We start from the raw sequence: 14,273 nt of genomic DNA on the forward strand, positions 1-14,273 counted from the left end.
GGGGGGGGCAATAACACAAAGTCGCTCCTTTGCCTCCTGGTCCTGCCGCTCCCTCAGCCCCCTCCGCTGGAGAGAGACCAGGAGAAAAAGACATCCCCTGCCCCCTCCCCTCTTCCTTCCTTCTTCACCAGCACCAGCTGGGCTTCAGAGCCCCCTTCCCTGCCGCGTGGCTGCCTCGCTCTGCATGGGGCTGCCGGGGACCAAGGGAGCTGCTGCTCCTCAGCCCCCCGCTCCGCTGCGCTGGGGGGGGCTGCGCTGCCACCCCTTCCCCCCCCCGCAGCGCCCCCCCCGGCTTGGGGGGGGGGGCAACGGGGGAGGGGGGGGGGGAGGCGGGAGCCTCCTCCCAGGAAGCCCGGCAACCAGCCGACCTGGCTGCAGCCCCTGAGCCAGCGAGCAGGGCTGGGGATGCAGGGGGGCGGTGCGGAGCCCAGAGCCAGCCGGCGGCCACACGCAAAACCCGGCTCCAGACTCCGAGTTTGGAGCCCAGTGCTGGCTGCCTGGAAACTGGAAAGGCGCCGCTTTTGAAAAATGTGCACAGAGGGGAGCGGCCGCTCACCTCCAGCTACGCTACTGGGCAGGGGCCGGTGCCCTCTCCAGGCAGGTCCAGGGGAGAAACCCAGCTCCAGATATTGGTGGAGCACAGCCCCCAGCCTTGAATATTCCTGGTGCTCGGGCACCACGAGCCCATATAACCTGCCGCCCCTGAGCTAGTTAGAATCTGAGTAACAGCCTAATCTTAACCAATAAAAGTAACTAAACCTGAAGAAAGTTTCTTAATGCTTAGTCTGTGAAGGCTTATTATGTTTTAGGTGGATTACAGTTATCACTTATGAATCAGCATTAGTTTGTTCTAACATTTTTACACACCTTGAGAGAAAGTTTACAGATTTTGTAAGAGTGAAATCTTCCAAAATATGGAAGCTAGAGAATTTAAATTTCTCTAGAACAGCAATAAGGGAATTTGCTGTGGACTACTCATTACAAGTTGTGATCAGATATCAGATTTAACACTGTACTGGAACTAACTGAGGCTAGGTATACACTGGGGGGGGAGGGGTCGACCTAAGATACGCAACTTCAGCTACGTGAATAGCATAGCTAAAGTTGCGTATTTTAGGTCGACTTACCTGGCTGTGCCGCCGTCGACTCCGCTTCCGCCTCTTGCCGCAGTGGATTTCCGGAGTCGACGGCAGAGCGATCAGGGATCGATTTTATCGCGTCTTCACTAGACGCGATAAGTCGATCCCCAATAGATCGATTGCTACCCGCCGATCCGGCGGGTAGTGAAGACGTGCCCTTTGTCCTTAGGTCAACTGTAAGCCTCAAGTCAAACAACTCCTGAAAAAACTACTCTGGATCAGCTATTGGGGGACAGTTTGAAATCAAATACCAAGCAGTAAACAGATTAATAATAGTTTACTTAATAGGCTTAATTCATACCCAATCTGCAATCCAAATTATTGTGATTGGTTTTTGGTCTTTATACCTAGTTCACCAAGAGTAATTAACAATTTTTTGGAAGGATTTGCGAACTGGTTCACTGAGGAAAAACTCCTTGCAAATAACGTCCTTCATGACAGATAATTGTAATTGTTCATTGTGAGGAATTCTGAGAAATCATTTGTCATCCTGTGAAAGGACTTCTAAATAAAACAGACCCCATAACTAAGCAAACACATGAGGGTAAATGAACAGACTGATATTCTTCCCTGAATATGAATCAGGCATTCTTTTGTGCCTTTCCCCCCAAAAGATAATCATAACATATTTCTCTTAAGTTAGTGTTTGCAACTAATTTTTATCCTGTTGCTTAATTATCAATTGAAAACTTGCAAAATCAGGAGAAGGCACTGAAGCTCCTGTAGGGATTTCCCTTTCAGGAGCTATGATGGAACTATTGTAATTTAGATAAGTGTAAAGGAGGCTCTGTCACTTGCTGAGTTAGCGGGGATACTGGTGAAGATGCACTGTGCCAGTAGCAATGTGGCATTTGACGAGTTTTCAGCAATGCCAGTACAAGTAATATCAGAGTATGAAGCTGTACCAACATTGGAACACAAATCTTGTATTATATGTCATCTGCCAAGATGATATTAATCTAAAGAAGGGTGGTATATTATAATAATAAATAATAACAACTAATTGAATCTGTCTTACAAAGCCCTTTACAACATTCACAAATTGATTTTATAAATTAAAACACACACACATCTCACTTCATGCACTGGTCAAATACCACTATCAATGAGGTAGAAGATACCAGTAATTTAACAGCATTCAACAACTCTCCGCTTCAGTAAAGCAAAAAATATCTTTAAGGTGTTTTTGTGTAGGAAGAATGAAATTAGCCAATTGGAAATAATTAAAGTCACAACAACACCCCTTCCAATACTTGCGAAAGATCTGGAATCTGTAGTGACCTGAAGTGGTAAAGACCAGGTTTTACACCTCATCTGATAGATGGCACCTCCAGCAGCATAATGCACTATAAACTTAACAATCGCTAACAGGGAAAAGTGTCACCTTCTGTTTCACCAACACCAAATTCATAGATTCAAAGGCCAATAGGGACTATTGTGATAATCTAGTCTGACCTCCTGTATAACAAAGAACATAGAACTTCTCCAAAATAATTCCTAGAGTATATTTGTTAGAAAAACACGCAATCTCGATTTAAAAATTAAACTGTTCCAATTGTTAATTAAAATTTAAAAATTATGCCTTATTTTTAGTCTGAATTTGTCTAGGTTCAACTTCTAGCCACAAGATTGTATAATACCTTTCTCTGCTAGATTGAAGAACCCATTATTAAATATTTGTTTCCCATGTAAATACTTATAGACTGTAATTAAGTCACCCCTTAACATTCTCTTTGTTAAGCTAAATAGATTGAACTCTCTGGATCTATCACTATAAGGCATCTTGCATCATCATCATCTTTTCTTCTATTGAGGTTCTCACATCATACCACCATTCTAGCTGAACACCCATCCAAATACCAATCAGTCCTCAACCTGCCTAATTTAAGAGATGTGATGAGATCATTGCCCGAAGTGGAATGGAAGAAGTTCAAGCTTATAGATCAAATCATAGACTCATTTGTACGTGCCAGGGTATATCCAGAATAAGATCCCAAGACAAACTTTGCCTCCTTTATGGAGTTTGATTAATGTTGCACAGAAGTCTGAGCAGCATCCCCACTTGCTACCTGAACACAAAAAGTGAAGAAAATATTTTTATGTAGCAGCCTATAGGAGAAGGAAAAAATAGTTCAGCCAAGAACATAATTGGTCTGGCTGACAATTACAATAATCATAGGTAAGATGAACATGTAATTCACGAAAGCAATTGAGGATGTGATTCCAGCTGTTAAAACTGGGTGCGAATGTTCCATTAAAATATTTTTAATTAGTATTAGCACCTCAGTACAAATGTATTAAATGACAATTCACTTGCCAAGGAAAACATTTTCTTAGTTAATCTGTTGTAACTGCCCATGGACCAACATTATTCGGCACAAAACATTTAAGGGCCACATCCTAAAGTCCACTGAAAGCAATGGGAATCTTTCCTAAATCTCCAGAACAGGTGAAAGTGTTTAATAAATCAATACATTAATTCGACTGTTGCACCCCACTCATATGTAACATAAGCCCCAAACACTTGGCAACACCTCTATTCCAATTGCTAGATAGGCAAAACAATGTGATACTATTTATATGGTCTAATTTTATTTATAAAATAAGTAAAAGTTGCAGTTTATGGGGCAAATTTTACTACTATTAATGTGCAAAGAATAAGATGTGCTCTTTAATATTGTCTGTTGATTTCAGTTCTTCCCATCAAGTCCCAGGCACAGCTAGATGCCTCAAAGTTAGCAACATTCCTAACAAAGTAAAACTAGATGTCTTATTCGCTGTGAATAATTTCTCCAACAAATTTTGCCACTTGCCAAATAAATTATTCACAAATACATTTTTATTATTGAATTAGCTCTAACAACAAGCTGTTTAATTTAAGTCCAGGTAAAATCTTAAAAGGCTCCTGCAGCCTAAAACAGTTCAGCATTTACTTTGGAAGTCAGTGTGTACAAAAGAACAAACATAACAAAAAAACCTATTTCATGCTAGATTTTTTATTATACACAATATAGAATATTAATTATATGTTACCATTCAATCAATCTTTCATGTTTTCATTTATTTTGCTTAACTGAATGGTTTTCAATTTTTCACAAATAAGTGAACAGGCATTAAATTATCTAGGTAGAAGAGGTATTTATGCACCATACTTTAAATGGTCGCATAACAGATCTATATTAATTCAGTCAATAGATTCACAGGGATAGAGTTCATTGAATTCACTATGACAATAATGGAGTATAAAAAAGTCAACTTACTGTTGCATGTGATATGGTAAGAATTCCATTTTTGACAGTGCACTTTCTTCTCTGCCACACTTTCCTTAGCCTAAACAATAACAGGACAATATATCAAGAACCAAGAATAATTACTGCTCTTTTTAGTATGCCTGTACAACAAACTTGGAGGGAGGACAAACAGAAGTTAAAGAAATAAACACGTTTATTATTGTTTAAATTTTAACTAGATTAGCAAGCCAACACACTCTCCAGAAAACCAACTGATTTAGGTAACATTTTCAAAAGTGCTTAATTCCCCCATTTTCAAGAGTCTTCAGCCCTTAGGAGCTCAAGTACAACTGATTTTCAATTAAACTTAGGTGCCTAAGTACCTAAATCACTTTTAAAAATTTTATCACTACTCTTTATGCTTTACTACATTAACTGCATTAGTTTCATAGATATAAGCTTTTAAATAAAACGAACACCTAATTTCACTTTTCTGACCAGGTGAGCAGAATTCTTCATGTAAAATAATAAAAAAGTGACATCATCCAAAGCTTATTTGGCTTAATTGAAATTTTTCATTTATGTCTTCACTTTTTAAAACAAACAAAAAACCAATTTTTACACTATATCCACCACAAAGTTAACAATTCATGTCCCTGATTTATCTGACTGAAAGGTCATAAATTAAATTCTCTTTGAAAAAGGTGTTTGAACATGAAAAGGCTTATCACTCTGTCTGATCATTCATGTAGTCCGCATGCTTCTAAGCCTATACAGTACTTTAAACTGATTAAAATAGAACTACAGTAGGATTCTAATCAATGTTTTTAGGATTTCTCTGGGTTAAATTCTCATTTCAATAGATTATGCTTATATGAATTCTATTCTCCAACTCTTCCTCATCTCTTATATGGGATGGGGAGCAGGAAAAACCTCCACTCTAGTAGCAATTATCTTAAGGCTATGCAGTTTTGATGCTGTGCATTTAATATTTTTCAGAGACAGAAAACAATTATTTGAATTTGTTCCACGAAGGTTCAAAGTAGAAAACTGGATTCTCTCCCATCAAGACATTTCTGTATAAAAGCTGTGTTAGTTGGCTATCTTCACTCTGTGTTCCCTGAAGAAGAGATGCTGTTCAGCTTCCACTTTTTTCAGTACTGAGGCTTTTATTTTTATTCATACCTTAAATCACTATCTAGAAGAGGAAAACCAAGTGGTCCCTGAACTTTTATCAGCACCAATATCTCATTCAAGAGCACTGGGACAGTATTACAGACTTTCCTACCTGCTTTTATCTACATTGCCCTCACTTGATTGATATAAGTCCTGTTCCTGCCGTGCTAGTAGATTAAGAGGCAGTAAATGCACTACAGACTGGACTGGTCTTTGAATGACTTCACCTCTCTAATACCTAGGGCACCAACGTACGTTATCTTTGGGAAGAAGGCTGGCATCTACAGACAGAAAACGCTGGCAATAAAGAATTTGGATTATGATTTCACATCTAACATTTTGCATGACCACACAATGTTTCATTTTTTTCAATGAATAGATTACATTAATAGTTAATTCTGGCCTGTCTTCCCATTCCTCACCCTATCTTCACAGCTAATACAAAAATTGTTAAAGAGGTGACATTGCTATAATCTGTTTTATATAATTTATGTACGTTGAAGAAGACAGCAATGTCTGAAAATTTTGGAGCATTAAAAAGAAAAAGAATTATTGGTTGACAGATCACACACACACACACAGTGGCTGTGCCTTTTTTGTCACCACAGAAACAAAATAAGTGAAGCTAACAAAAGAACCACCCAGATGAAATGTAGGTAACAAGATGAAGGCAGACTGTTTTCATAATAATAAAATCTTAAAACCTTAGTGCTAGAAGGTTTACTTTTCTGATGCCCTAGCACTGAAAATGACTCAAGTTGTTAAACAACCTTCACATTGCAGGTCTGACAATTTTTCAGATTTCAAATGTTAAAGTTTGGATTTTTTTCTAACTCAAAAAGGTTTGGTTAAAATATTACTCATGTCTGTAGAAAAGTGCAGTTATCTTCTTACAGCTGGTTTAATATCCTATGTGAAATGACTGGTGATATCAGATTAGTTAAGGATTTTAAAACTACAAAGCCTTTTTTTTTTAAATTGCTTTATTTGTAGATATTAATGATACTTAGAAAATAAGATATGCATGAAACCTGTATGTAAGATTCTGCAAAAAATTCCAGTTTATAGTTTAATAAACATTTTTAGTAACTTAACAATACAAAGAGAGAGCCTCTTTAAGGTCTTGGCATAGGGAAAAAGATTTAAGGTTACATTTTTAAAGTTACATATGCATTTCCTGATCTTTGAGTGCTTTATTTTTTCATCCTTAATGCTATATTCAAATTTATTGGAGTAATAACTTTTTTGGTAAATAAAATATAAATATTACAAATTAAAGCTCTGAACCTAGCAAACACTTGCTCATTTGTATATGCCCTCCATTAGCTGGCCAACTGAAGCCCATGAAACATCTCTAGTGAGTACAGGCTTGCAGGTTCGGCCTATAAACTACTATAATTCTTTCCATTTTCTACAGATACACAATTTATATTCTATTTTATAGTTAATGCAGTGAGCCTGAAAATAAGAATTTCAAATCAAACATTTATAGACCAAAATGTTCAATTTTTAACCACTGTATTTTTATTTATAAACGGTAACATTTTCTGAAGTGCCTCACTGACTTAAGAGCATAAGTCCCATTTTAAAATTGAGCAGCTCTCAGAGAGAGTTAGGTCCTAAGGATCTAAATCATTTTTGAAACACAGACTTAGACTCTTAAGTTTCTAAGGTGCTTATAAAACTTTACTCAAAAGGCCCAAAGGAGCATGGCTCAAAAAGGGTTAAAATTGTGTATATAGTGAATTGAGAAGTATCTGAATCTAGTAGTTTATGTTCAAATGTAGAAATTCTGGATTTTCAAGAACACTAAATGATATCAAATGGGGTAAGTAAACAACATCTTCTGCACATCCAATGGGACGAGTAGTAAAAATTTAACACTGAAGTTAATCACAGTTTTACATATCTCCATGAAGCGTGATTCAGATGTTTCTATGTTACACACCACATGGGGAGCTTATGAAATGATATACCAAACAACACTGACTTTTTATCTCTGAATAGTTTTCATAAATTCTAAGTTTTAACAATGTCTAAAAAGAAAATAAGCACTTCACAAATGAGATGAGATATGCAAGCATTCTAATCAGTAAATTAAGAGAATTCTTTTAATCATGTATGTTATTAAAATGTACAAGCTCAAAAAATTCAGTGCATGTATTATATACTCCAACTACATACCCATCACTCTTCTTTAAGAGATAACCCTTCTTCTCACTTCCATACTCTTTATTTCCCTGAAGCTGATGCATACTGTATCCTCCTTGCCTGCTCTGGGAATCCTATAGAAGGGGGAAAAAAATATTAAAAAAAACTTTAATGTATGTAATAAGATCTCACACTGATCGTAGTTTACTTCTCCTTCCCTACCTCCCCCCACTTTATGTAATAATAGATTTTTCAAACAAGGAATCCCAACTAAGAAGTTTAATAACTAGTTATGGACTCTTACATTACTTGATCATGCATTTATTGTATATCCAAAACTCCAAATTTTGAGTATACAAAGAATGCAGGTGTGTGTCCCAAGGTAATGAAGGAATTTAAAAGGCTCATCATAAATTGCTAAAGGAAAGCAAGTAAGTTTTACATGCACAATTATATATGAAACAACACCACTAATTATCCTCTATTTTAATTAAGTTTAAAAATACACATGGTGTACATATTTGTTAATAAATGGAATCTTCCCAAATAAATTAAAAAAAAAAACTAATGAAAGAAACAAGTAGGGTGATAAAAATGTCATCAAATTCACTAGAAAAACAAAGGCTTATTAAAACATTGACTTACTCTCCTAGCCTTCGATCAGGAAAGGCAAAAGCAACATAGGAAAGAAAAAGCAAAGAATTTAAAAAGAGAATTAATTTTGGAAAATAACGTGCTCCTGAACATATATTCTGCAGCTTCCACATTTAAAAAGACAATCAGCAGTCATTCTTGCAAATGGCACTAATTAGCAGGAAGAAACAACACAGTTCTTTGTTTAGACACTTATTAGCCTTTGCTTGCCAAGTAATATTAGAGCATGGTAAAATAAGTACATGTTTCTTTTAGTGGTTTGAAATTAAAATATCTTTTAATATTGAACTGGAACATGGAAGGATACTAATAACATTGTTGTATGCAGTGTTGTTGTAGCCATGTGTCCCAGGATATTAGAGAGACAATGGATGAGGTAATATCTTTTATTGGACCAACTTCTGTTGGTAAGAGAGAGAAGCTTTCTAGATACATAGAGCTCTTCCTCAAGTCAGTTTCACAGTTAAATACAAGGTTGAACAGATAGCACATATTCTAAGGAACCGTTCAAGGTGAAGTGGCTCTTTAACACCCCTGTAGTCAGGACAAAAAGGGGTGTGCTGCTGGTAGACCAGCTCTTGCCAAGGCTGCAAGTATCAGCTGAGCACTGACAAATTCATAGCTGGAAACCAGACCAGGTTACCCGTATGTTAGTATTGTTCAACATAGGTGTTAGACTTGTAAGGATATATTTAGTGTTTAGACTCTATAAAATGGTTGTAAGTTGCTTGTAATGTCTGTATCCCATGCTATAAGGCAATACAAAAGTTTTGTTCTATAACTGTAAAAATGCCTGCTCTGAACTTGTGAACTCAGACAGGAGAAGTGTTTCCCTTGTCCATCAAGGAGGACTAGCAAAACTAGGCAATTGTGAAGCATCACAATACAAAGATTTGGCTAATGGCCCCCTCACATCCATAAAGGTGCTACGTGCAAGGAAGCTCATCTCATCAACATGAATTCTGAAAGAAGAAAATAAAGATAGCTGACATGAAAATCCTTCAACTCTTTGCTGTTTGGACTCTCAGAGGGCTGAAGCTAGGAAACAAAAAGCAGGTATCTCCAGGATCAACCTGGGTTAGCCCTAAAAGACATTCAGTGCTGACAGATTACTATATCTCTGTCACCTTTTGGAACCAGAGACTGTAACGCATTTGTATTACATGTTGCCTACTTTAACCTGTAAATAACTCTTGTCATTTCTTTTTTCTAGCTAATAAATCCTTATTTAGGAGTTTACTATAGGATTGGCTACAAGTGTTGTCTTTGGTGTGGGATCTAAGATACAAATTTACCTGTGGTAAGTCACTGGTCTCCTGGGACTGGGAGCAACCTGAATATTTTATGATCTTTGGTGCAAGTGACCATTTATCACTAAGTACAGCTTGCTTGGGTGGCAAGATAGTGCACCAGGGGACTGTTTGTGATTCCATGGTAAGACTGTTAAAGGAGTTCACATTTGTTATTGGGTTGGTGAAATCTAATTCTAGAACATACCCCCAGTTTGGGGTGTCAGCCCTGCTTTTTGACAGTCTGCCCTGAGGTTGACACTCACGGTCGTGCACCACTCCAACAAAATGATGGGGGGTTAGCGGGTTACAGATTCTTGTAGTAAGCCATAAATCCAATGTCTTTATTAAGAACATGATTTTTAGTGTCTAGCAAAGTTACGAATTTGAAACCAGACAATCACTATGCTCTCAAATGAACTCACACAGGAGAATGATAAAAGAGAAAAACCCCATATCACCTATGGGTGAACACTTTTCACAAAGCAATCACTCTATATCTGACCTATCTGTCCTCATCCTCAAAGGAAACCTGCAAACACTTTCAAAAGATGAGTCTGGGAGCTTAAATTCATAACTTTGCTAGACACTGAAAATCATGGTCTTATTAAAGACACTGGATTTATGGCTTATTAAAACAATCTGTAACTCACTAACCTCCCATTTTGTCCTGTGACTACGGGGCTGTTAACAGTCCACTTCACCTTGAATGGTTCCTTAGAATATGTACTAACTAGCGCTGTTGATTAATCACAGTTAATTCACGTGATTAACTCGAAAAAATTAATCGCGATAAAAAAATTAATTGCAATTAATCGCAGTTTTAATAGCACTATTAAACAATAGAATATCAATTGACATTTATTAAATATTTTGGATGTTTTTCTACATTTTCATATATATTGTATTCTGTGTTGTAATTGAAATCAAAGTGTATATTATTTTTTATTACAAATATTTGCAATGTAAAATTGATAAACAAAAGAAATAGTATTTTTCAGTTAACCTCATACAAGTACTGTAGTGCAATCTCTTTGTCATGAAAGTGCAACTTACAAATGTAGATTTTTTTTGTTACACCACTGCACTCAAAAACAAAACACTGTAAAACTTCAGAGCCTACAAGTCCATTCCTTCCTACTTCTTGTTCAGCCAATCGCTAAGACAAACGAGTTTGTTTACATTTGCAGGAGATAATGCTGCCCTCTTCTTATTTACAATGTCACCAGAAAGTGAGAACAGGCATCTGCCTGGCACTTTTGTAGCCGGCATTGCAAGGTATTTACATGCCAGATATGCTAAACATTCATATGCCCCTTCATGCTTTGGCCACCATTCCAGAGGACATGCTTCCATGCTGATGATGCTCATTAAAAAAATAATGTGTTAATTAAATTTGTGACTGAACTCCTTGGGGGGAGAATTGTATGTCCGATGCTGTTTTACCTGCATTCTGCCATATATTTCATGTTATAACAGTCTCGGATGATGACCCAGCACATGTTGTTCATTTTAAGAACACTTTCACTGCAGATTTCACAAAATGCAAAGAAGGCACCAATGTGAGATTTTTAAAGCATGGATGCATGTCCCCTGGAATGGTGGTTGAAGCTTGAAGGGACATAAATCTTCAGCGCATCTGGCACATAAATATCTTCTGTCACCGGCTACAACAGTACCATGAAAACACCTGTTCTCACTTTCAGGTGACATTATAAACAAGAAGCGTGCGGCATTATCTCCTGCAACTGTAAACAAACTTGTTTGTCTGAGCGATTGGCTGAACAAGAAGTTGGACTGAGTGGACTTGCAGGATCTAAAATTTTACATTGTTTTATTTTTGAATGCAGTGGTTTTTTTTACATAATTCTACATTTGTAAGTTTAACTTCCACGATAAAGAGATTGTACTACAGTACTTGTATTAGGTGAACTGAAAAATATTATTTCTTCTGTTTCTTTACAGTGCAAATACTTGTAATCAAAAATAAATGTAAAGTGAGCCCTGTACACTTTGTATTCTGGTTTGTAATTGAAATCAATATATTTGAAAATGTAGAAAACATCCAAAAATATTCAAATAAATAGTATTCTATTATCGTTTAACAGTGCAATTAATTGTGATTATTTTTTTAATCACTTAACAGCCCTAGTACTAACTATGTATGCTAAACTATCTGTTCAACCTTGCATTTAGCTGTGACACTCTTGAGTACCTTTCCCAGACCTGACAAAGAGCACTGTGTGGCTCAAAAGCTAGTCTCTGTCACCAACAGAAGTTGGTCCAATGAAATATATTACTTCACCCACCTTGTCTCACTAATAACACTGTCACTCCGAATTTTTAAATTTTTCTTCTGCTTTCAAGTTTTATTGCATGTTAGCTGTTTATTCTGCTATTTGAACTCCTTGGTGGATTTATAAACTAAAACAATGCAGTTATTAATTTATGTGTGTAATCTCTACTCATGTGAAGAATGTCATTGATTATTTTCATGTGACTAAAAGGTTGAAAGATTTTACCTAAGCATCTCCTACTCTTTATAAATTTTTGAATGTTCATAACAACTGTATCCTATAATCCACAGAACTGGAACTAATTATGGAAGAATAGCTACTTAAAGTGTTACCATTGAGTGTTTTTGGCTGAAAAATTATATTTTGTAAAAACCATTTTAAAAACCTATTTTATTAATGTAATTAAAATATTTTAAAACCTTATTGTGAAGCAGTTAGATGCAGTCATAACATACTTGAATAAAGCTACAAAAGCAAGTAAGTGAAAAGTTAAGCAAAAGTCTTAATTTTTATATAACCTCTTCTCTATCCACAATCACACACCTTAAAATTACTCCAACTACTATATACCATAGATGATGCACTTCAATTTTACTCTGCTTCCTCACCCTGTTCTTCTGCAACTACTTCCAAGTGATAAGAATTGTGTATATTTGGTGTATATATGTCGAATCAGGAGGGCGCAGTTTGGCAAAGTGGGTGATGTGAAGCTTGTATCCCTTGGGTGTGCAGAGTTAAGATTTTAGTATATGTCAACACCAAAGATTTACATCACTGCAATATACATAAGAATGGCCATCCTGGGTCAGACCAAAGGTCCATCTAGCCCAGTATCCTGACTTCTAACAGTGGCCAATGCCAGGTGCCCAGAGGGAATGAACAGAACCGGTAATCATCACCCATTCCCAGCTTCTAGAACAATGGAACAACTGAATCATTGTAAAATAGTATTTACTGGCAATGCAGTAGCACCCAAAGCAGAATTGGGGCAGCACTGTGCTAGGAACTGAGCAAATAAAGTAAGAGACAGACCCTGTTCTAAGATAAGATGGAACCAATGGAAGTAACAAATCAGACAGGAGGGGTAAGGGAAAATAAAATCATATGAGATGTGATCATAATGACTAGCAGTATGCACAGCTAGATTGTTGGTCAAATTTTTAAAAATAAATGATAAGATATAAATGAACAAAAATAGCAAATAGAAGTCTCTATGTGAAAAAATACGAAACATTCACAGTAGGCAGGTTGTTTCAAATGTGGTGACATTACAGCTTCCATCACATGTCATCTCAAAGTGAAAGTATAGGAGATGCAGCAATCCTCATTAGGAGAGATGCTTTTTCTTTCAAATTGAATTTTATAAATTTTGCATTTTTCAATCTATAAAATAGCAGATATTTTGCAAAATTAAATGACATTGGTTTTTCCAAAAAAATTCTTTCCTCCAAACAAGAAAAGCTTTAAGATTGCATCTTATAATACAGAAAACCCATGCACAAAATTACAAACCTTCAGTAGTTCAAAACAAGAAAATAATTAATAATACAAAAAACATCATGCCTATAGTTGCAGAAGAATCATGGGCCACCAATTATAGTGGTAGAGCTGCAATGTCAGCACTTTCCACCAATGCAGGATATAAAGCTGGAAAAGGGTAAGTGTTTCCACTTTGCAATTGCAAAGATGCTGTTAAAGTTTACTCAACATTGCAAGGACGTGCGCATGTGAACACACTGTGTGTAACACGGTGTGTAACAAATTCCTCTAATGTAGACAAGGCTGTAGAAACCGAATGCTCCTCATCTCCATTATAAGGATGTTAATTTTGGTATGGGACCTAGAAAGTGTAGGGAAGGATGTTAAAATAAATAGAAAATGGGGAGATGCCTCAGTGGTAGTGAAGTGAGCAGAAGACCTCAGCATACTCCCATTCCAATGTACTTAAGACCCACGGGTCTGATGTTATGTGGGCCCAAGCACTTAGAAGTGGGACTGGCAAATAAAAGATGGGGAACAGATGGAACTAAGGTAGTTGGTACACACTGCACTGGGCTATCCCATCAAAATGGCTGTTTGGAAGAGGCAGCTGGATGGGATGAGCTTAATAATGCTGAAGAGAAGAGCAGTGAATGGCACTTTGTATAACCCCTTCCCATTTTTCTTGGTGGATCTTGTAATCAGGGAGCAAAACTCTGGTGTCTGAATGGCTACTGTGGATTAAATTGTTTTCTTTTTGTTGCTGAAGTACAGAACCCAAGGCATTTGAGCATCTCCCTGGAGTCTTTGAGGCTATGAAGTCTGTCATCCATTTTCTCTGAAAACAGAGATGAGCCT

The 14,273-nt window shown here is 36.9% G+C and overlaps 1 protein-coding gene across 1 annotated transcript in view; it reads right to left on the bottom strand.

Annotated features, from left to right (window-relative positions):
• Window positions 1–14,273, bottom strand: part of ASAP1 (ArfGAP with SH3 domain, ankyrin repeat and PH domain 1) — a 288,493-nt gene that overhangs the window by 97,182 nt on the left and 177,038 nt on the right. The window contains exons 12-14 of the mRNA XM_026659939.2: window positions 8,342–8,350; window positions 7,730–7,830; window positions 4,400–4,469 (exon numbers count right to left, since the gene is read on the bottom strand). Of these exons, the coding sequence (XP_026515724.1) occupies window positions 4,400–4,469; window positions 7,730–7,830; window positions 8,342–8,350 (180 nt within the window). The remainder of the gene's footprint in view (window positions 1–4,399; window positions 4,470–7,729; window positions 7,831–8,341; window positions 8,351–14,273) is intronic.

The sequence above is a fragment of the Terrapene carolina genome, unplaced genomic scaffold, assembly GCF_002925995.2.
Source record: "Terrapene carolina triunguis isolate 2854851 unplaced genomic scaffold, T_m_triunguis-2.0 Scaffold58, whole genome shotgun sequence".
Classification (NCBI taxonomy): Eukaryota; Metazoa; Chordata; order Testudines; family Emydidae; genus Terrapene; species Terrapene triunguis.